Source organism: Bidens hawaiensis, unplaced genomic scaffold (assembly GCF_021521415.1).
Source record: "Bidens hawaiensis isolate Kalapana, Puna unplaced genomic scaffold, B.hawaiensis_p1.1 tig00096981_1, whole genome shotgun sequence".
Lineage (NCBI taxonomy): Eukaryota > Viridiplantae > Streptophyta > Magnoliopsida > Asterales > Asteraceae > Bidens > Bidens hawaiensis.
This window is the reverse complement of record NW_027506819.1, coordinates 1-24,307: the sequence shown is the minus strand read 5'-3', so window position 1 is coordinate 24,307 and position 24,307 is coordinate 1. Positions and strand designations below refer to the sequence as shown.

At 34.6% G+C, this 24,307-nt stretch overlaps 2 protein-coding genes across 2 annotated transcripts; both read right to left on the bottom strand.

The window, feature by feature from the left end:
• Positions 1–10,383: 10,383 nt before the first annotated feature.
• On the bottom strand, positions 10,384–14,395 carry LOC143618589 (serine/threonine-protein kinase SRK2E-like). The gene is made up of 10 exons (XM_077090737.1): positions 14,272–14,395; positions 14,019–14,189; positions 13,284–13,358; positions 13,097–13,196; positions 12,977–13,032; positions 12,778–12,870; positions 11,924–12,016; positions 11,712–11,816; positions 11,066–11,164; positions 10,384–10,991 (listed from the first exon to the last, which is right to left on the bottom strand). Exons 2-10 carry the CDS (start codon positions 14,184–14,186, stop codon positions 10,716–10,718), a joined length of 1,065 nt encoding a protein of 354 aa, XP_076946852.1. The 5' UTR covers positions 14,187–14,189; positions 14,272–14,395; the 3' UTR covers positions 10,384–10,715.
• Positions 14,396–18,349: 3,954 nt separating this feature from the next.
• LOC143618588 (LOB domain-containing protein 10-like) lies at positions 18,350–19,800 on the bottom strand. Its single transcript, XM_077090736.1, has 2 exons — positions 19,499–19,800; positions 18,350–19,085 (listed from the first exon to the last, which is right to left on the bottom strand). The coding sequence occupies exons 1-2, from the start codon at positions 19,771–19,773 to the stop codon at positions 18,509–18,511; spliced, it is 852 nt and encodes a 283-aa protein (XP_076946851.1). The 5' UTR covers positions 19,774–19,800; the 3' UTR covers positions 18,350–18,508.
• Positions 19,801–24,307: the final 4,507 nt, after the last annotated feature.

Below are 24,307 nucleotides of genomic sequence, written 5' to 3'. Positions count from 1 at the left end.
TCGTGTAATCAGTGATCGGTGTATCACGTGTTTCTAGTTGCAATACAACGTGTTCTTTGTTTATCGTAACGTGTGTTTAATTGTGTTTAACGTGTATCGTCTTCTACGCTCGTATCGTCTTACGTAGGGATTCCACACCTACGTAGAACGAGATATTCCGTGTAGATCCGGCTGGGAACCTACAGTACAATAAACTGAAAAGAAAAGAAAAGCTGAAAAGGGTACAAACTGAGAGCTCTACTAAAAGGTCTGAAATATCTGTTGAGCCTCCAACAAAGAAAAGAAAGATCATGACTCTAAGGGAGAAACAGAAGATTCAGAGTGAAAAGGAAATGTCAAAGGAAGTACCTGTTGTTGACACATCTATCCCAAAGGAAGTGAATTTTGAACCTGAAGAAGAACTTATTGTCCCTTGGGACAATAAAGAAATGATAAATATTCTAAGGGGGGTAATTATTAATCAAAGGGGAATGGATGAAGCCTCATTTAATGCCTTGGAAAAGCAAGATTTAAAAGATCTTTTCTATATTCAAAAGGTTGAGTGGGAAAAACCACTAAGGGAAGGTGATAACCTTAGAAGCTTTGTTGAAGGAAGATTTATACCTCCAGGACTGTCAAAAAGTCCTGGGTTAGCTAAAATGATGATGACTCTTAAAGAACAAGCAGGATAGGATCTTGTTGAACTAGCTAACCTTCCACCTGAGATGGTAGAGGCCATCTACATCAACACCTTCAACTTGAAGCCTGAAAAACCCAAGAAGTCGATTCCATTCTGGCCTCCTATTTCAAGAAGACATCAACAAGGTGGAAGAGGTGAATCAAGTAGTTATGTACCACAAAGAACAACAAAACCACAATTAGATGTGGATCTTCCAAGAGAACTTTATTATGATTCTGTATCTGAATGTTTGAGAGTGATTATGGAAAGCAGAAAGTTGAGAGACATAGTTGTGAGAGGTGACTTTTATGAGTACACTCAGGAACAACTAGAAAGAATGGCCACACTTAACCTGTATGATTATAGAGATAGAAACAAGATGGCAGGAAGGCAAATGAATTATCTCTCAAAGTTTTTGAAGGAAGAAGCTGACAAGGGATTCCAGTTCTTAAAAGAAAAGAGAAGTTGGAGAATGATTCAACTTCACAAATCAAGAAGGTCAAAAAAGATAAGGAGAATGGACAAGGCTGAACTGAACTACCAAATGAATGTCAGAGACAGAAATCCTTTGTCAAACTTAAACACATGCATAAGCCTTGAAAGAAGAATGACACGCCCCAATTACACAATTCAAAGAAATGGCGTTATAACTGAAGTTGAATACAAAGAAAACGTTGGCCATTATTTGCTGAGAAATTCTGATGGAAAAGTACTGGGGATAATCAAGAAGGATGAAGACTTGACTTACTTGCACGATGAGGATCTGATGGATATAAGGGATTTGGTCATACCAGAAAGTCATACTCACTACCAAATCCTTGATATCTTTAAGCTGAGAGCTGCATCAGTATTAGTAAACAGAACACAAGCCGCCCATAATGCAAGGAGGAGACAAGATTCATAGATTAGGCTTTGTTATGTAATGTCTTCGGACATAATTTTGATTATGTAACTTGTTTATGTTATGAATATGTACTTTGATTTTGATTTGATTTGTATTTTGACTAAGTGTAAGTAACCATAGAATGTTTTGGGTCAGCTGAGGTGTTCGAATCTAGGGAGAGATTGTTGAGTCAAACAATTTACCTAAGGGGGGGATTGTTTAATCAAAGATTTGTTCTAAAAGACATATGGAAGATTGGGATCTTCTCAACCTCCTCGGAATTCGCTAAGTATGGATCCGGGCACACCTTAGACCTCCGAACAAGCTTTTACTTAGCCGGGTACGATATTTTCTCTATGGAGTAAGGTTATCTTCAAGAAGTCTTCTTTAGTGGATATCCGAGCAGGGTTTGCAAATTGGTGTATTACCGGGCAAGGTTCACTGGTTTATGCAAATCCGGGCAGGATTCACTTTATCAAGCAAGTCTGTTCTTCAAAGCCAAGTAAAGTTCACTCCCGAGTAAGCTTTTGGCTAACCAAGCTCATGAAGCCAAGTGATTGGAAGACCGGGCAAGGTATTCATTAATAATTGTGGTCCAAGTAGGCTTGATGTGTTAATGGAATATTTCTAAGTAACATCGGGCAAGGTTCAACTCAAGAAAGGAACAGTGCTGCCGAGTACACTTTGCTAATAAGTTATTCTCTAGCAAAGCGTTGAATGGACCATCGAAGAACAAGGTTGCTCGTAAGGGTTTGTCGAGCAAAGTCTGACAAAGTCAAGAAGATTGAAGTCTACCCGGTGAGTATTTTACTTGGTGAAATACTCTTCAAGTAAGTCTACCCGGAAACTGAAACTGATCCCGGACACACTTCTATGTTACCAAGTCCTGAAGGATGGCAGAGTACACAGCCTACTCGGAAAATCAAGATAACTGCAAAGCCTACCCGGAAGACTTGTTTACACTTAGAATATTTCTGAATATGTAATTTAAATATGTTTTAGCATTTAGGGTTTCTAGAAGGAATGACAGCTGTAAAGGAGGTGTCAGGCCTATAAAAGGAATAATTTAGGGCACGCCTCCTAAGGCAGACAGACTCATTAATTCAGAGAGAATATTATTGAGTGTGACGGTTGTCTTAGGATAATACGGATAAACTTTCCTTCAAGAAACCCTAAATCGATTACCCTTTGTATGATGAACATTATATAAATGGAAATATTTTGAGTGAATCTTGTGTGTGTTAGTTACCTTTGATTACTGTTAAGCAACCACATCATTTGTTATTGATTCCGCCTTTAACAAACGGTAATCTTTCTAAATATAGCAACCCGTCATTAACTCCCTTGTCGACACATCTATTTGTGTGAGTTATGGCATGATTTGAGTAAGATCCAGTTGAAATCGGGGACCTGACACTATCAAAAAGCGGCGACATTACCTCATTATCATATCGTCAATCTCCGCGAGCTTCCGCGAGCTTAGCAAACCCCGATTCTTGCAAAATCTAAAAGCAAATAATAAAGTTAGAATAAAACGACCAAAACCGTAATCTTATATTTAAGAACCCGACAAACCTTAACAAAAAACAACCCAATCTGAAACGAACCCGTAAACGAAAACCCACAACAAAGATCCAGACTATTATTTTCCCTTTACCTCTAAAACCAAATCCAACCCATGCCCGAATTACCAAAACATATACTATAACTAATCCCAAATTACAAGAATACCCATACAAGCAAGAAAAAATGTTCTACTAAGACAGGGAAGCCGTAGTGGCGCGGGTTCGATCCTGAGGGTCATACCTCTTGTGGGGTGGGTGATGGGTATCCAAATGGGTACCGGGGTAAGGGTTCCCCCCTCCAACCCTTTTTTTCAAGTGTCTTTTTGTTGCTTGCACTACAATAAAAAACATATATATACAATTAACTAGAAACCAATTAACAAAAACTAAAGTCTATAGAAATAAAAAAAATAGAAAGTATACCTCAAACATTTTCTTTAGCGTTTTTTAAAGAGTACCATTCATGTGTTTATCTTTATCATTCAAGCTGTCTATCATTCACATGTTTAGAAAATTCAATTACAAGAGTCATAATCAAAACATATAAGTAAACAACTTGACTTATTTTATAAATAATGGACAAGTAAACAAATTGACTTTTTGTAAACAACTAAGTGTCAATCCATCTAACAAATAATAAAAAGCTCCAACAGTTAATCAACAAGAAAACGACAAATGGCAAATTCACAAACACCTTGTGGGCATTCACATGTATCAAATAATTGAAGAACCGGCATACTCCAAATAGTTATTCTAACATATAAAAAGCTCCAATAGTTACCATTTCGTGAAATTCGGGGGTAAAAGCTTCATATTGATGTCCGAGTACCTCATTTAGGGTTCGTCGTTTGGCCGGTGAAGATGAAATTGATGGCATGGTTCGTTTAAGGTTGGCTTTGTAGTTCACGGATTTGCTTTGTGAAGATGCAGACTACGGCGGGTTAGGAGAATTGAGAAGACAATGGCGGGCCTTTGATAGATTTGGGGTTTATGACTTGAAGTTTGAAAGATTTGGGACAAAAGAATGGCGGGCTAGAAGTTAGAAGACATTGGCAGGATATGAAAATTATATAATGAAATAGATATTATTTGATTAGAAGCGGTTCTCTAACTAAACCGCGTTTACATGTTAATGGAAATATATATTATTTGATTAGAAGCGGTTTTAGTTGTTCACCGCTTCAATGATGAAAGGTGGTTCGCTTCTAATAAGTCATTTTGTACTAGTGCCTACCATTTTCTGTCGACATTGACTGCTAAATCGACAAGCTCTTTGTAAAAATCATTAATCCTTCTTATTTCACTAGAGTTTGAAGGGGAAGTGGTTTGTGTGGCCGAAAATACAGTAACAAATTGTGAGTGATTGAGAACTTGATAATTAATAGATTATAAATGTATATTGGTATTGTTAATAGTAAATTGAATTCTATTATTCTTTCACAATCATATATCTTAGCAATTTGAAATGGGGTAAGATATGCAATAACCACAAGCAATTTCTTTTTCTTTTTTCTTCTTTATTTCTAATTTGATCTTCAGCATCAAAGCAACGCCTTTAGGGATGTCCTTAGCTTGCTTGTCCCTGTCCTTAACAAGGGTTGCAATGCATGATTAAGTTTATGTGTTATAGTTAGTGAATAAGTGTGAAAAAAATGGCATGTGGATGTCAAGTATGAAAGATGATGTGAGTTGTTAGTGTGAAAAATGTTTGTTATGGATAGTGGAAGGTGAAAGGTGAGTGGTGTTTTTCAAATATTTTTAATTCATTTTATTAATTACTTAATTTGTATACAATTAGTAGTAATTATTTTTAAACAATACTTGTTATTCGAGATGTCAACTCAAACACTTGTCAAAACCGCTTAGAAGACCAAAATACATTTTTTTTTCTTAGAAAACAACTCTGATTTTGTTAAAATTTATCTTAGAATATTCAAAAGTAAAAATAAGAGTGTCAATGTGTTTGTTATTTCTTTTTAAATTATCGAGTACAAGTTAATTAACAAAAATAAACTTAAGTTTTAAATTAAATTGTATATTAAAAAAAATTAATTAACGAAACACTCTCTGTTGTACTTTGATTGACTCTTCATTAAAAAAAACTTTTGAAAAAAGAACACCACATGTCCATTTAAGCAGGCATGTAGTTTTATATTTGAGATTTGAGAGAAAAAAAAATATATGTGCTTAAAGTAATATATAAATAAATTTTATGTAGCAACTCATGAGCGTATTTGTGCATGCATCTATCCCTTTAGATAAGAAACAACTGGTCAAACAAGAAAGTATTGAAGTTTTGTTGACATTAACAAAAAATGGGGTTCATTCTAATTTTCTTCAATTAAGTTAAATGTATAACGACAACCAATAATAGATAGTATGTTAAATTTGTTGATTTGAAAGTATTAGTATTATAGGGATGTTGAAGACGTAATAATGTATGTAAGAGCATCACTAATAACAAAAACGCTTACCTCTAAAAGATGGGTGGTGTAGCCTTGCCGGCTTGCCCCACACATTCTTTGTCCTCCCTCCCCTCACATACTTCGGTTTTGGCCATTCTCGTGTATAAATTTTTCTCTTTCGAAACATTCACAACCAATGGTGAAAAATATCAAATTCTACCACATCAGCTCAAAAACACTCTTAGACTGAGGGGTGTGGGGCTTCAAAGGGGGCGCTAGAGCCCCTCCGCTCGCGCCCCCAGGCGCTAATACCACACCAAATGGGCGCTAGAGGGGGCGCTACCGAGGCGCAAACACCACCCGTGAGCATGGTAGCGGGAGAAGAGAGAGAGGATGTGGGGCTTTAATATGGGCGCTAGAGGGGCACTACCCACACCAGGGCCAGGGGCTCCACCAGGGGCTCCAACACCCCCCTTATCCAGTTTCTCTCTCTGCCACACGTCATAATATTATTGGTTCTTGACTCTGCTGGAGCCCCCACTAGAGCCCCACACCCTAGTCTTATAGTTGATGCTCTAATGTATCCAACTTAATACATAAAGGGAGTTTAATATCATATGTGGGGGAAATTGCATAGAAAAACATGTACCCTAGTAAAATCTGAGAGTTGTGATTACTCTTTCAGATCAAAACTATATATGGTTTTCAAAAAATTGATCGGATAAAAATTAGATTAACTGAGCAAGAACTAGTATGGAATTTGAGAGAATTTTTGTTGAACCAGAAGAAGTGTCGCATGATCAAGATACAGTTTTAGGGTTCGGGTCAACAAAAGTATTTTAGAGTTATAATGAATTTGAATTTCAAATACATATCCATACGCTCTTGATTTTGACACCCCACTACTAGCTACCATATTCATGTAAATGGCATAAAATCGAATAATGTTTTTTTATCGCGATAAGATAATAAATGTATATACCCGTTACCTTACCTGCGTTGCAAACTCAATGAGTTGTAAGAGTATCTAATAGCATGCGACATTGTTTTATGATTAAATACGAGACTAAATTACTAGTCTACAGGAAATTATAACACGTTGAAGGGTTTTCCCCAAAACTTTTGGTGGTTAAAAAACATAGCCAAAAAGTTAAAAACAAGTTTCATATTCAAAATATATGAAAAAAATGACAAAAAATTTGAAAGATTTTTTCTATTAAAAGCTCTTTAAATAAACGAAAATAAAAGCATCGACAAAAATAAAGTAATGTATTCTGGATCATTCCTTAGGCTAAGGGTAACGGGGCTTGGTTGAGCCCCAGGTGAGTCAAGCAAAATCTGACACGTAGGCGATGACATGGCCATGGATCAAGCCCTTCAACCAAGCCCCAGAGGGTGTAGTGGTCCAGGTGATCAGGGGCTTGATACAGTTTTTTATTTATTTAATTATTTTAAATAATACATTAAATAATAATATAAAACATTACATTAATAATAATATAAAACATTACGTTAATACTAGTCTAATACAAGATCATCGGGTCTTCTATCCCACAAATGCTCGACCAACTCATGACGAACGTTGCCGTGTAACTCACGGCTCTTGATGATATTTATGTTGTTGAGTCGTTGTTCATTGACAAATGAGTTCGTCTTCTTCGGTAGAATAGGAAGACGAAGACGATGACGACGATGCCATTTATAAATATATAAATAGAAGTTTTGATAGAGAGACTGTATGTTTGAGTTTTTATAGAAAGTATGGATTTTTATTTATATGTAAAAAAAATTAAATATATTTGACTGGCCAACGGTAAGGTTGACCAGTCAACGAGTCCAACGGCTACATTTCCCCCGCGGTCAGCCACGCCGGCCGGCCGCGCCCACCCTCACCTGAGGGGTGTAGCGGTGTTCGCGAGCCACGTAGGCGGCCGCGCCCACCGCTCACCCCCCACTACCCTCAGTCTTACACCACTCGTTCCAAATATAAAAATCTAGTTCATGAACCATCCAGCCTGGCTTCCGTTTACCTTCATTTTCATGTTCTCCAGCTGTAAACATTTAATTTAATTTCATATTATTGATTCCGAATTTAGACTTTTAAGCCCATGGTTGATTAGTCGTGTTTTGTTTTGCCTTTTTAAATGTTCTTTTTGCTAATTTATTTGTAAAATCTAAAGATGATCGCAAGAAGGTTGATAACACGAATATGCTGATTCGCTTAGACCATGAGCGCGCTATCAGGGTTCTTTCAGGTTACTAAAATGGCATGTGGATTATCATCTTTGAGCAACACGCGCTTCTATTAGTAAGATCATTGGTTGGATGTTAATCTTACATAATTGAAACGCATGCTGCTCAAACGTGACAATCAGGTGCTCACTGTGGGTTTGTAGGAAGCAGGCTACATTTTGGCAAAATTGCATTGTCTTGATAATGAGATTAAAGGTATAAACTTTTTATATTATTCATCTTGGAATATATATATATAATATTGTTGATCCTATGAATATGTGTTTGTTAAAGTAGTCCAGAATATATATGGCATCTAATTATTACTTTACTTGTAACATTAACTTTAGATATAAAAAGAGAAATATAGGGTTACATAATTGGCTCCCGGTTAATTATTATTACTTGAGATGTTTGAGCAAGATCTAATATGAACTGATCGAGCGATTGGTTAATGGTTTGGCTCACGGTTTGATCTAAATCCGCTATAACCATACCGTGAACATAGATCAAATTTTTTGTTTGGGTCAGAATGGACAACTGTAAAAAAAACTGGTCAAGTTGGTATGTGGCAATATATGCTCGATCAGAGCAGCGAAGTGTCAAGAAGAGTCGGCAAAGGATGGGCTTGGGAGAATCGCGATGGAGAACCCAATTCAGGATGTTTTTTAGCAGCCCGAGACACACGAGATTGTCTTTCACGATCCATTTGACTTACACAGAAAACAGTGGAAACAGTTCAGTGTTCATGGAAGGCCTTATCATAAAGTGTGCAATAGGGTTAGAGAATGTTATAAATGTTTATAAACTAGTATAGTTGGCCCCCGCTTCGCGGTGAGTTTACGTTAGTCGATCATGTATGAAAGCTAGAGGTAGTGCGGTTTAATATGCGCACCACGATATGGACGCAACAGGAATTCAGTTTGTCGCTTGGGTTCGTTACAATGAGTAAAAACTGAAAAAAACATTTGAAAATTTATTGAAAGACATTTGCTCATATTTTCCTTAAAAAGTAATGTGGCAGACGTAATTTTTTAAGATTTTGATGTACGCCTATAGCAAACGAAAGAGAAACTTCAGAAATATAGTCGTAGCGTAAGCAAAAGTGTATCGAAATGTGTCCGTTCCGTTGTTTTTATTATGTAACGTCCAAACTCATGCTACTCAAAGATGACAACTAGGGACTTCAAGATGAGAATCCAAGCCAATTGTTATGAAAACACCAACAAATTAACCAGTTGAATATCAATAACCACCCGTAACTGATTGTTATTGATGAACCAAAGATAACACAAACGAAAACAAGTATATACAACTCATTCGTCTATCGGCTTAAGTAGCAACTCTCAACTTTGCATCTTTAACCCCTCCAGATTCGGAACTGTCGTAATTCGGTCCTAAACTTGTAACTGTTCAGTAATCGACATGACCCCTCAAGTTAAGGAATACTAGCAATTAGGATTTTTTTTTTCCTTCAACAATGTCCACCAAATGTGTAAATGGTTTTAACCAACTCCCAAAGCATCAACACAAAAGTTGAATAGGTTCTGGAAGCACTTTAGTCAACATACCAGCAGGATTATCATCTTATTTCACTTATTCCACCTTAATTTCTTTAGAATTAACCATGTACAGCCCCTTGATTGTCACAACACACCATAGCATCCCTCAAGTTGTACACCAAATCTTTCATAAAACCGTTTAAGCCACAATTACTCATTAACAACTTCTGTCAAGGCAATGTACTCGGCCTAACGCAACTACCTTTTGCAACTCAGCCTTCCAACCAACCATATTTCCCATCACTTGAAATGCATACCCAGCAATTGACCTTCCCCGGCCCTATCCATAATCTGAGTCTGCATACCCAATGACTAAATTACCCCTGGTATCATATTTCTGTCATATCCCAATTCTCTGGAAAATACAACCCTTTTAATCATTTCTTTGCATGTACCCACAAATAAAGCCCTTTGATTTCACATGCTTCAGACTTATAATTAGCTTCGGCACAAAATAAGAAACGGTCTCTCCAACGCATAAATGGTTGGGAGCTTACGTTCTCATCATCTTTTACAAAATCAAGGCCACCACGAAAAAATTCATAGCAAGCTCTACCATGGTTTTTAGTGGATAACCCCAATATGGGTTTAATAGTACATCACAACAGAGGACGACCACACCTTTTCAATTTCTCTCTCTTAACTTGGATGCCGTAAGACGGACAAAGCATATGACTTAAGTACTTATGCATCCATTTCACGGCATTCATAACAAGTGTTCACTCGGTACCACTTACCATACTGCATAGCTTATATCAGGTCTGGTGCAGGCCATCAAATGCAGAGTTTCCATATGGTGCATTCTCCATGTAATCCTTCTCATCATCACTCTCTAAAGAATCTAAAACAGATAACTGGAAATTTGCAAAGCCATAGGAGTTGTGAGTGCCTTAACTTCTAACATCCCATAGCCTTATACAATTATTGCAAGCTTTTTATTTCAAAGAGTAACACAAATGATAATCAAATGTTGAATGAATCAAAAGAGATAATAATGCAAAGATATGATACAGCATTTTTTTAAAAAAGAAAAACCGGTTAATAGGTACTAAAGCATAGATGCCTTACCCAAAACAGCAACATCACAATGCATACCTCGGAATAATTGTAATCGCTCCAGATTGCTCATTCGGTTATACATAAAAGGCGTACACAAGATCCAAAAACAACAATCAGCGTACATATTCAACTCCCGGTGATACCAAAAAGGCAGGTCCTTTTTTTCGGGCGGAAAAGCCCAAGCTTGAACAAGAGCCCAAGACTTGGTCACACCGCCCATAAAGAAAAAGAACCAACCCAACATAACAAGGGAAAAAACAACCATGACTCCCATCTTCTCATCTTACCACAACCCACAAACAATTCTACATACATGAAACCTTACAAACAACTTGTACACAGATTCAACCATTAGATAGCATATATGATTTCACCACTGCCATCAATATCAAGTTCATCCGGGTCCGAGTCAAAATCATCCAGATCATCATCCATCATTTCAAGATCATAAAGGCCCGCAGGCGGAATAGTGGCTTCAGATATTATCTGCATAATGACATCCACACTCTGCATCGGTTGATCGGGCTCCTCAAACTGGTTGCTCATCGTCTTATCTTCATCCATGAGATTAGCAGGGTGGTTCTTTAGAAGCCACTCGTGTTTCTCTATTTCCTCCATTGTGATCCTCTGATCAAATATACAACATTAGTAGCACATGGTACAACCACTTGATAAAAGGTGAACTCTTTGTATGATTTAACCTGTGCAGGGTCTGCAACAAAGATTCTCGAGATGAGGTGTCGGCATTCCGGAGATATCTGAATATTTTCTGGGATGGAATACTGAACATTAAGAATTCTCTGTAGATAATGAAAGGGTAAATTAGGGCCGCCAAACGGGTCAGGTTGCCGGGTGAAACCAGCCATGAACCAGAAAACTTTACACAAACCCAAACACTACATGAACCCGAAAATGGTCACACACATAAACCTAAACACATGTGTATTTGCGGATCGACATGAAGACAGCCTTTTTGACCCCAAAGAGTAATTTTATTCTACTTTTTTCCATATTAATACTTTATTGTTTCAGATTTATATATTACTTCTGTTTGTTTTTGAAGCAATTATGTTTTAAGATATGTCAATTTATTTTTAAACTTCTAAATTTTGGCATAAAAAATTTCCCAATTAATTTAAGTTATTACACAAAAATATTTTAACTAATAAATGAGTTACACGGGTCAACCCATGATCCAGGTTGACACAAACATGGCTCATTTAGTTAATACACGGGTTTGACCTGAACCTGTTCAAATCAAACCCAAGCCCAAGAATTTCGTGTTAGGTTCTTGTCGTGTCATGTCATAAATTCACACCCTTAGGGTAGAAGGAATTAAAATCATACATGAATCGTCTTCCGAAAATCTTTTGGTTCGTTCGGGTCTTCAAAAGGGTATCCGCCAACGAGCATAACATATAGCGTCACCCCACATGACCACACATCAGCAATCTGAAAAAAGGAAACAAAAAACGAAAGTACAGTTTAAAACTTTATATGATCAAGAAATCAAGAAAACCAAGAATTTGACCCGACAACTTTACAATTCAAGAATTAACCTTTCCATCATATTCTTGCCTAAGCAAAACTTCAGGAGCTATGTATGCTGGTGTACCGACAGTCGATTTTGGCTGCGAATGCAGAACCGCGGACTGCAATGAAATACAGAAAAGAAAAATATATGAATTTTGTAGATGTTCATGTTTGTTCTATTAACTTTAACCGAACAAACGAGCAAACACGAACAATTAAATAAACAGAAGTTTCTTGCATGTATCCATTCGTTAAGAAAATGAACGTGTTCATGTTCGTTCATCAAGAGTAAACATAAACGAACAAACATAACTGAGCATAGATGAAATATAAGCGAACATAATTGAGCATACACCAATTAGAAGTAAACGTGAACATTAATTTGTTAGGCCAAAAACAGAAAAAGAAAAAAGAAATATGACTAAATTGTAATAGGTCTTAACAATTAAATGAGTATATAAAAGAACGAACTCGAACAAACATAACTAATGAACAGATGATGAACGTAAACGAACAAACATAAACAAATGGACGTAATCGAACTACCACGAAGACACGGACATAAATGAACAAAGGAGACATTTGTTCATGTTCGTTTATTTAACTAGACGAGCAAAAAGTTGTGCTCATGTTCGCTTGTTCATTAAATAAACAAACGTTCACGAACATAATGAACAAAAGAGACATGGGTTCATGCTCCTTTGTTTAAGCAAACGAACAAAAAGTTCTGTTCATGTTCGTTCGTTCATTAAATAAACGAACATCCTGCCAACTGGTTCACCATTCACGAACAGTTCACTGAACGTTCGGCTCATTACCGGCTTGATTTTGACCAAAGATTTGAAAAAAGTACCGTTTTTATTTGTGAAGATAATTTTACCTTCGAGTAGCCAAAATCGCAAATCTTTAAACGGGGAGCCGGGCTTCCATCCAACAAAGTGTTTTCTAGCTTCAAGTCGCGATGACAAACTTGCTTTAAAGGATGAAAGAAAAAACAAATACAAGTCAAATAATCAGCCTAAATGTAATAACAAGACGCATAAAAATTAAGAAAACTAATAACATTAACATTCAACTACCATAGAGTGACAATAGCTGACTCCGGATATAAGTTGTTGAAAGAAGAAGCGGGCCTGAGAACAATACACAAAAGTAATCATTTGCAGGACATAAAAACAGCAAATTAAAAAATATGCCCTCATCTTCGTTGAAGCGCCCAGCATTGCAAATTCTTTCAAAGAGTTCACCTCCAGAAGCATATTCCATCACAATCGCCAGATGTGTTGGTGTTAATATGAGCTGCAATGAGTTACAAGATACAAATACTCATTGCATCCCGATTGGAGATTAAACGTGATGTTTCAAAGGTTAAAAGAACGAGCGAACCTCTCGGAACCTAACTATGTTAGGATGCCTTAGAGACCTGTGATTAATGATTTCTCTTTGGACATTCTCATCTATCTGAAAAACAAATGCCACATCATCAATAAGAAACTGCATAACCAATACATGCTTAAATAATACACTCTTGATAACAATTAGTGTTTGATTGATGAAACTAGACAGTGTGCATATGCAAAGACGGGCATGATTAAGTACGCTTGTATATGCACTCAATTCGACAGGCAGTTTGTTTATTAACTAAGCAATAAACAAGCATAAACAAAAAAAAATTGTTCATTTAGTTAAACGAGCAAAACATGAGCATGTGTCTTGTTCAATAGCGTGTGTTCATGATTACTTTTTTATCCGTTTAAATTCTTTTATATATGTCCGTTTACTCTGTTAAAGTTAAACGAACAAGCAAGGACATGCTCTGCTCGTTCAGTTCGTGTACAAGCCTAAGATAAGTGGTTAAATTTGCATTTGCAAAAAAGGGTTGTTGGATAACCACTTATTAAAACTTCCCATAATTAGCAATTTACCATAAACCTTAAACTTCCCATAATTAGCATAAACCAAATTGTCACAATACATGTGCTAACTCTAATTCATTAGTAATACAAACTAGTAAAAATTCTGATATCCCCCCAATTTCCTAACTTTATTATTTCTTAAATTAAAACATTCACAAATGTAACTTGATTACCAAAAAAAATAAAAAAATAAAATTAAGCTGACCCTTTGGCCTCTTTCAATATACTTAACAGCAACAAGCTCTTTGGTCTGTTTATCTCTCATAAGCCTAGCCACTCCAAAGTTACCCGACCCGATATCTCGAACCAGATCGTAGCGATCACTATCGTGCATAATCGGTAAGTCCGAACCGGAACCCATGGGCCGATCCATGTCCTGAACATCAAAAAACACATCATCTCAGTAAGTCAAAGACTAATTAACTTAATCAATCACAAGCATTGATTATTATAGTTACTTTGTGTAAATAAAGTAAAGAAATGGACGGTTGGTTGCTTATGGAAGAAATGAAATTGAATATGGGGGTTGAAGATATTTTGATGGATATTTTGTTTAGGGGTGAGATTAGATTAGATAGTTTATTTAATTTAATATAATAATATATCTATCTATGTTTTGATGGTGTGCGAGTGAGGAGATAAACGACAAAACCTCTATTTTATACCTTTTTTATGTAAACCAATGTATTATTGAAACCATGGCCGGTAGGATGGTATAACTTGTTTAGGAGGGGGGTGTTTAAATTCAGATACAGGGAGTTTCGAATATTTCAACATTATGCGTAGCAGATATTGAATATCCAAGTTTTCATTAGGATATCCAAATGAATACACGAATTTTAGAAAATAATTATAATTATAGAAAAGAATTTTAAAACTACTTTCAAAATATTTCAATAGATTTCCGAAATATCCGACAAAATTATCCTAAATATCCAAAAAAATTATCTAAAGTATCCGAAAATTATCTGAAATAACCAAAAATTATCCAAAATATTAGAAAATTATGCAAAATACCCGAAATATCCAAAAATTATTTGAAAACTGTAAATAATATTTTAAAAAAATATTTTAGATAGTTCAGATATCCGAATTATGCGAAAACTTTCAAAATTACTACCCGAATCTAAAAAATCAGATATCCGAATTTAATTCGGATTTTCGGATATGGATTTGGATTCAGATTTTTTTTAACAAACCTACCGCTAAGCATATCAGTCCGGCTTGCAGTAATTAACCGGTTTTTGTGGGTGAAGGTCGGACCAACCCGGTGACCTGTAGGTTGAAGCCTAGACCATTTGAAATTCTTATCCACTCCGTCTCCATCTCTTGTGCCGCTCCCTACCATTTATTACATTGCTACTCTGGTAATCTTTATGTTTTAAGCGAATTAAGAACTCTTGTTGTATAAAAACAAGGACGAGTGAAATTGATTTTTGTTCTTAACTAGGGTTTTACCTGGCGTGTTGCACCGGACAGGTTGGTAAAATCCAAGTATTGTCGGTCACGGCGTTGAGGCGATAAGTCAACTCAAATTCGATCGGTTTCGGTGTTGTGCGTTAGGATATCGGAACTAAAAGCTAAACATAAAACAAAAAAAAGTATAAAAAATGAGGTGGATTAATGGGTGGTATAGGTTAGTAAAACCTGGATGTTGGGAAGACTCGAGTGTTGCTAGTTTCGGGCGGTGAGACGGTGAGTGTACGCAAATTCGACCAGTTTTCATCACGTTCATTAAGGTACCAGAGCTAAAACAAAAAAAAACATTGACATTCGGTTGGTTTTCGTTATGTGCGTTACGGGTACCAGATTTAAAACAAACTGCCGTGAGTTTACATGAATTCGGTCAGTTTTCGTGACGTTCGTTCGGATACCAGAAAAAAATTCCATTCAGTCACTTTTCGTTACGGTACCAGAGGGTACCAGAGCGGAAAAAAACGGATAATATAAATACTGGGGTGCACATATCGGTGGTGTCCATCGGTAAATTTGGGTGTCGATAAAAGCTCGAGCGTTGTCGGTCTCTGACGTTGAGGCGATAAGTCTTGACGGAATCAATCGGTTTCTATTACGTTTGTTACGGTACTGGAAGTCATTCAAACAAAAACCACAAAATTGAGGTTTGGCCGGCTTCTGTTATTTCGCTACGATTCTAGAACTAAAAACAATTAAAAAAAAGGCAAAAAAAGGTACTGAAAAAAAAACAATTGACAAATATGGTGCCCTCAGCGGCACTAAACTTGTCAATTGTTATATATAATAATTTGAATAGAAACGTTTTCGGTTATGATCAATTGATGTTACAAGGTTATATTGTTATATTCGAAGAAGATAGGTGCAGGGCTGACTCATGGGATAACGAAATGGAAATAGGGCTTTAGGCCAAACTTACTTAAGGCCTCAAAATTAAAAAAAACATTATATATATATATATATATATATATATATAATTAGCGGATTAGATTCAAATATGTTTATTCGTATGGTGGTAAGCTTGTGTATTGCCAACCAGCAGATCAATAGTTCAAGCCTTATTATTAGCACCTCTTTGTTTGCTTGTATTTCTTGGGTTTTTTAAAAAAATTATCAAAATGTCACAAAAAAAATTTCGATTTAGTCCTCCAAAATTATTTAGCGGACCCTGAATACGTGTCACATTTACTTTAAGTCTAAAAATAAGATCTCAGTAGTAAAACTCACGGTGAGAGAAAAATTGAATGGAGAATTGGAAATAGGGCAAAAAGAAAAGGTATTTGTTGTATTAAATGAAAATTCAAGGGAAAATGAGTGTTTCAAAAAGGGATTATTTAAATATTTACTAGGTTAGGGGTCATGTGTAAAACATGGGTAAAAATGTAGAAAATTTTATATATAGACATAATGGAAATTATAATTTTATAAATTATAATTTATTACGCAATGAATATTAATGAATAGGTAATTGTATATTTCATAAAATACATAGATTAGTAAGAATAATTTGTATTTGTATTTTAAAAGAAATCAAAATAGAAGGTTGTAAATATATACCTATCATGAAAAAAGAAATATCAACATCAAATCATCTTAGTTTAGTTGGTAAGCCACAAATTTTTAAAAAACAATGTAGTAAGTTTGATTATCATCAAAAACATGTATTTCATTTAACATTTAATTAAACCAATTTGTTAAATTGGAAACTTGTATGAAGAGTAGTCGAATGTCATATGAACAATATTTCTTCTTTTACTAGTATGCTAAACAACAATTTAAATGAAACAAACTTGGACCAATACTTTCAAACTTAATTATTGAAATTAAAACCTTTGATTGGAAGGAAGCCATAATGCATGCTAGCCATTGAAAGCAAACATACAAGGATTTCATGGGTCTCTTAAACCTGCTAGATGATTATGATTTCCTATCTAAATATAAGGATCTTTTAAGATGTAAATCTGAAAGTATGGATGTTTGGTTTCTGTATAATGGCTCCTTCACAAAGACCCGTACCACGTTACACAAACAAAGATGTGAAGATAGGATACAAAGGATGACCCCCTACCACAAATGAAGATACAAACATCGAGCAACATACAAGTAAAAGTTTGGTGAACATACACGATCAGATCATGGGAACTTGAGACCAAGGATATGCTTTGTTTATGGGGAGTGACGGGAACGGATCAAAACGGATGATGAAGCGTAGAACATTTGATTTTAATCAAGTAGACAAAGCCCTTGATGAAGGTAAAAAATCTGTGATGAAGACCCCAACTAAACCAAATTCAATTAGGGAAATGTTTAGAAATATAAACTAAATTTATGATTAATGTTATTATTGTCACATTTTATGACATTTGTATTCGTTGTAATGCACCAAGATTCTTGATATATTACCTTAAATCGATAATCATGAAAGTATTCTGGATTATCACAAAGCAATCCATTGTCCTAGAAGTATCTGCTGATTATATACCGCTGACATCATAATTTTCCTTATACTGTTTTTGGTATATATATAACTATAGTTATATGTCAGTAATAATAAAAATTGTAGTATTGTGAGCTCGTGTTCGGCTCCATAATCGCACCCGTAGTTTAGGTAAATCAAAGGGAATTTACTGATCAAGATTTTGTTTTTGTTTATGTAATTATAGATAAAATTTAGATTTCTAAAGAAAGGTTAAAAACTCAAAATAATATCAAAGATTAAAAATTGAAAAGCTCTTTTATAATATCAACAAATGGATGGGCCGAGTCATCACGTTCTGTTTTTTGGACGAAAGACTGATCTATTTGTCAGGTGATCTGGATGTTAAAAAAAATAAGAAACAAAAAGAATGGTGTTGCCTACATGAACAAGTTGATCTCCTTCCTGTCTTGCTTTATGTGTGTTTAAAGCAAATCAAAAAACCTTCTTTTTAATTTCTCAAATCCCCATGGATTGATGAATATTTTGTACCAGCTGGTTCAGTCAAAGTCTTTTATGTCCAAATCAAGTTATACCTCCTAAAAGAACAAAAGAAATATAAATGATACCAAGACCCCAGTTGGTCAAAAACCTTGCAATATTCCTCATATACATAACAGAAACAAAAATCCCAACAAAATATATGTGAAATTGCATTTATGAAAACACTAAGAAACAAATGTGCCTACGTGGAAGAACCAAAACAATTAAGCATGATCAACTGCATGAAAAAAGCTAACTTTTGTCTACGGACCAACACTCTCACTACCATCTCCATGATTAGATTGTGGCTGAGTTTGCTGTTGGACCAACAGTTGTTGCAGCATGAGCCGCTGTTGATGATGATGATGTTCTTGCTGCGCCTGCTGGATCTGATACACATTGCCATCATACGAGCCACCCAATACTAAAGACGGTGTTTGGCCGGTCAACTGAGTGAACCCGCTATGAGTTACTTGACCAGAAGGCCCAGAACCATCAAACCCACGGTTAAACCGCAGCAGATCCATCGACGGCTGTTGTTGTAACTGCTGTTGATGCTCTAAGGTTCTTAACATCTCTTGTTCTCTTGCTGCTTCAACCAATTGTTGTTGTTGAGACTCGTATAATGGTTGGTTATGCCGAGCTTCTTGGGAAGATCCGGGTCCATGAAGGCTCAACATCGGCTGCATGTTGGAAGGCATAACCGGGCCTAACGATGGCTGGAGATTCGGAAATTGTTGCACAAACCCTGGGTTCAAAACAGGCATCATGGCTGATGGTCCCATGTAACTAGCCAATTCTTGTTTTGCGGTGTGTAAATTGTTCTGGATTTGCTTTAACCTATAGAATAATGAAAACCCCGTATAGAAGAAAACCTAATCAGATCATATCCAACGATCATCTTAACGATAATAATTAACTTTAAGAACATTTTTATTAGTGGGTATCCACTGAATAAATGCATCACAAGAGCGTATTTTCTTTGTTTAAATAGTGCGAGACTTTCAAGTAAGGAAATCTAAACTAGCTAGTTTAGCCAGATACTGGCTATTCAACCACTATTCGCGCTTTAACAAATATATTTGGTGCACCCGTTTTAAGACCAAAAAGCCGTCCTTGGTAAGAACGAAGACCCCTTTGCGAAACAAATTTCAAGAAAATACCCTCTTGTGACGCACATATTATGTATTCGATACCAGATGTAAAAAGCATTAATTCAGACTGTAACAAATATATATTCTCAGTAATATTACCTATGCTGGAGAATGGATATAAAACCCACGCAACCATAAACCGGGTCCCTTAGGCGGGCCTCAGCCTCATATGCAAGCGAGTTAACGGCATCTTCTCGCTGGGCAGTGCTAAGCTCATTGAGAATCTTAGCAACATTACTAGCTCCAAACACTTTGTGCACATTAGCAAATTTCTGAGGCTGGTCCGGTGGGAAGTAGGGTGCAAACACGCATTCTTGGGTACACTTCCTTCGCAAAAACTTACACGCAGCACACGGCGAATTCGAGGACGACATTTTTTCTATTCCCCTCTACCTAATTCACAGTTGCATAAAACTGCATCAAATATAAAACTTGATATATATTCTTCAAGATTAAAAAAATGATTGTATAGTAGAATAAATGCAAGCATAAATGAGAGATTTGATAGTGATTAAAATACACAAACGTAGACATGAATCTAAGGGTGGGTTCATTTATCGATTATGGAGAAGGTGGTGGCCATTAATAATATCTTTCTTGTATCGAAACCGGCAATCGTAAGTCAAATTCGTAGATATAGATAATATTATTATATGAAATCAAAGAATAATTAACAATAGACCTGTAAATCCACCATTGAAGAAGATTACAACTAACTAACTAAATCATCATTTAAACTTATTACAAAAACAAAATAGTGAGGATTTACAGAAAAATTGAAGAACATGGAGTTTTTCAGTGCAAGAAATTAACTGCTTTAACAAATATTATTTATTTTCTAAGATCCGATTTGATGTAAAAGTGAAAATAAATGAAAAACAGCTACGAAAATGGAAGCGATATATATGTTTCATTGATTGTAACGATTAATAACGAAAAATTCTCACCTATTTTACGTTCGATTTCGTTAAAAACCTGCAAAAGAGGAAATGAAATAAATGAATACAAACAACATCGATATTGTTTATTAGTAAAAATATGAGTGATACCAAATCGAGAGATAGAAGGAGCTAGCTAGGGCTTGATCTGATGGGTGTAGAAAAGTGTAAAGATCCCAAACAAAATGGAAGCAAAATATTATTGAGCACAATTTAAGTTTCTTCAATTACACCAAATTACTCAAAACACACACGTACGCTTAAGAAATATATAGGAAAATGACGATAGCCATGAGATGTATGTATGTATGTATCTATGTGTATGGTGAGTGTATGTGTAAATGAGTGTGTGAGATTGATTGTTTTGACCCTCGAGTTTGACAATGAGGGGTTTGTTAGAGAGAGTGCCTAAATATAGGATTGATTATATTAGGATTAATCCTAATTTAATATTCAACTATTAAAGAATTTGTTAATACTTAAGAGTATGTTAATTAATATGCTAAAATGTTTAATTTGGTAAACTTGGTAGTTAATTAAGGGAAGTATATACTAAGATGGAAGATTGATTGTTTCAATAATAAGTTTATAAATTTGCTTAATATATACATCTTAAGAAATTCAAAGAAATGATATGTGAAAATGGATGGTTTCAACATAATGATCATTGACAAACTCTTATCTATAGATCTCAACAACCAACTAACAGAAAAATAACAATAACCATAACTTAACTAAAAATGACTATATCTAACGACATTACTTGGAATTTGGAACTCTATGGTGATGAAATTTGCAAGCTATGTGTAGCCGAATGTAATGCATATAGATTGATCACGAGATGTTTTGTGTGTATAAAATATATAGTGGGTGCGCAACTAAAAATAATCAAATCTTGTATATAAATGACATAAATTCACAAATTTGAAGACACCGGAACTTGATTAATGGATTGATAGTCCATAAAATTTATGATCAAAAGGGAAAAAAGAATATCTCTGATAAATATTCTTAGAAAAAGAAAAACAAAATCAAACAAGAATTAGTCAAAAACAAATAACAAACATTACATGGTTACTATAAGAAGAAGCTGACTTAATGGTTGATCATCTAAACATGAAGAAAATGTGAAACTAACCATTATAATGAAAACAAATCAATCTAAATCAATAAATTTCCAGAAAAATATATTTATAATCTGATTGAAAGAACTGAACATCTATAATATGACCGATCGCAAAAACTACACATTTATGATTTGATTCACAATGACATCATTATCAAATCCACTAGACTTGACGATGTGTAGGTTATAAAACATATGCATGTATCATCATTTTAGTCAGTTAACATTGATTTATTTTAATGGATTCAATTTGATGACAATTACAGTCACAACAACCCAGTTTTAGCGTGTATTTCTATAAGATCAGATGAGTAACAACTCCATGTTCATTTCACACACGATGATGATTGATGGATGAATGTAACAAGTTAAAGTTAAAATAACACAAATGAAATAACATGACATGCTTACCCCGGTTAAATAGAAGTAATTGACACAACCAGGGACGGCAATGTGACTGGTATTGGTAATCTCAGTCATATGTCTGGTTGTAAAGTTATGTTAAATGTTTGGCCCAATACTCGTTGGGTATATGTCGGATAATTACGCATCAAATACTAGGCATAGTCGTCCCATATACGCAAAAAATCATAAAACTAATAAAAATCCCCGTACCTACATACTTGTCTTGAATGTTTCGAGTTAGCCCATCTATTTCAGGTTTGGTTGACATCCCTTGACATAACACAATCGAAAAAGTTATTGGCACGACTTATTAAGCATTGTTTAATTAAAAAATAGCAAGACAAGACTAACACAAGAAAATATAAAATTTCAAAAATTACAATCCATATCTTTACATAGTATTAAAGCAATACAATTTGTAATCTGTTTCCTTTCCTATCATGTATATTATTAAATCAAAAATGATGTTAATGATGGGAATCGAACCCTGGCACTATCCCGAGATGGAAACTTAACCAAGAACTATTGATGTTCAATTAGTTGAAAAACAAATCCTACATATTGAAAGAACCATTGTAAATGGAATGTTTTTGTAATTATGGTAATGGCTGAATTTCTCAACTATGATATAATTAAATTGTCATCTCACACACTATATTTAAACCTTAGAATTTTTCATCATAATCAATTTAATCTCTCTCTCTCTCGGCTTACTAACTCCACCATCCACGATCTTCTATATTCCGGTAATGTAAATCGAGATTAATCGTTTTCCGGTAAAGTTATATATTATACTCTAATGGCCAACAATTTTATATGATTTTCCGGCAAGGTTATATCTTTTTCGGCAACATCATATTTTCTTCCGGTTATTGTAGATCTAACCATTTTATCTTTATTTTCATTGTTAACTGACTTTTTTTAAAATCAGTTTAGGTTCTAAATCAAAAACGGCGATGAAACTAATATTTCTACATATTTACGTTTTTCTGGTAAGTTTTTAGATATATATTTTTTATTTAATTCTTTTAAATCATTAAGTAATTATATTATTAATAATAATATCTACATAAAACCATTTTAATGAAAACTAACTTTATAATACTCGTTTAACCCGCGTTTTCGTTCGTGTATATACGTGTATTAGCATATATGTATATATAAATATATATTAACTTAAAATCTAATATTAATATATAAAAATCAAGTAAAGTATCTATATATATTTATATTTATAAGAATAAAAGTAATATTTTCCAAGATGTGTTTTATTAAGATAACTAATCATTTTATTTTATAAATCTTTATGTTTACTTATTAATGATTATCGAGTTGTTGTAATCAATCCTAAATCTTTACTTAAGCGTATCTGTTACTCTTGTTTCTCTTAGACTTTAACGATCGCGTGTGACTTTTCCCATCTTCTCGTTATCTTAATCACATTTGTTCATCTTCGAGGTGAGTACCACATTCCCCTATTTTACTTGTTTTTCACGTTTTGGGGACATATGCGTAAATATATTTTTCATTATATACTTATACTTAAAACTGCAACTGTCTTATGTGTAACAACTTATACCTTACTTGTTTATGTGCTTATTTGCTTTGTATGCTTTCGCATTCGGAGAGGTCTAACATAATCTCAGTCTAGTATGATCATACGCCAGTCGTTAGCCTTTGTGCTTCTCGACATCTCAGTTATACTTGCTCATTTGGTTATTTTGTTATTCTCATATTACTTGTTGCAGCTACATATTTTGTTATATATATATTATATGTACAACTAAACTGATATGTTGCTCACTCAACATGTGTTGTTGAAAAAACTTTATTTTATACGCATATGCAGGTTGGTGAAGACTTAGTGAAGAATTTAGCTAGAAGAATATTTTAAATCAAGAAATATAAAATTTGTATTGTTGTTTGAAATTATTAAATAGATATTAAAACTTTTAATGTTGCATGATAGTAACCTTGAAAGCTGTGACAATCAGTTCGCGCGCACCGGTATTTCCGCCGTAGGTTGGGGTGTGACATTGTCAAACTAAAAATACCTGCCATAATTGTAATGTAATCTTACTTTAAATTACGTGAATATTAATTATTAATTAATACTAAAATAATAACCGCGTTATTTTAGAACACAATATTCAAATTGACATAATTTCTAATAATCAATACTTATTATATCATAAATTAAATAACCGTTTTATCATCATTTATAAATATTTTTCGGCACATATGATTTAGTGAATATTATTAAACATGACAACTTTTCATAATTTATTAATATTATTATTCCCATTAATCAAGATATTTCAAATTATTTTTATCTTTACATGGAAGACCAAATTTAAACTTAAAACTACGAAATTTAATTAACATATTAAAACTCATTTTAAATTCGGAAATTGACCAATCTTTCAACAAAGTTTTACA

What these genes read in the sequence shown, in the direction of transcription:
- LOC143618589 (XM_077090737.1), bottom strand. Translation starts at nt 14,186, where the DNA reads ATGGATCGGCCCATGGGTTCCGGTTCGGACTTACCGATTATGCACGAT. An exon ending in ATTTTCGGAAGACGATTCAT is followed by an intron (nt 11,165 to 11,711) that starts GTATGATTTTAA and finishes CATTATCTACAG; the next exon opens with AGAATTCTTAATGTTCAGTA. An exon ending in TTGTTGCAGACCCTGCACAG is followed by an intron (nt 10,992 to 11,065) that starts GTTAAATCATAC and finishes ATATTTGATCAG; the next exon opens with AGGATCACAATGGAGGAAAT.
- LOC143618588 (XM_077090736.1), bottom strand. Translation starts at nt 19,773, where the DNA reads ATGTCGTCCTCGAATTCGCCGTGTGCTGCGTGTAAGTTTTTGCGAAGG. An exon ending in ATATCCATTCTCCAGCATAG is followed by an intron (nt 19,086 to 19,498) that starts GTAATATTACTG and finishes ATTATTCTATAG; the next exon opens with GTTAAAGCAAATCCAGAACA.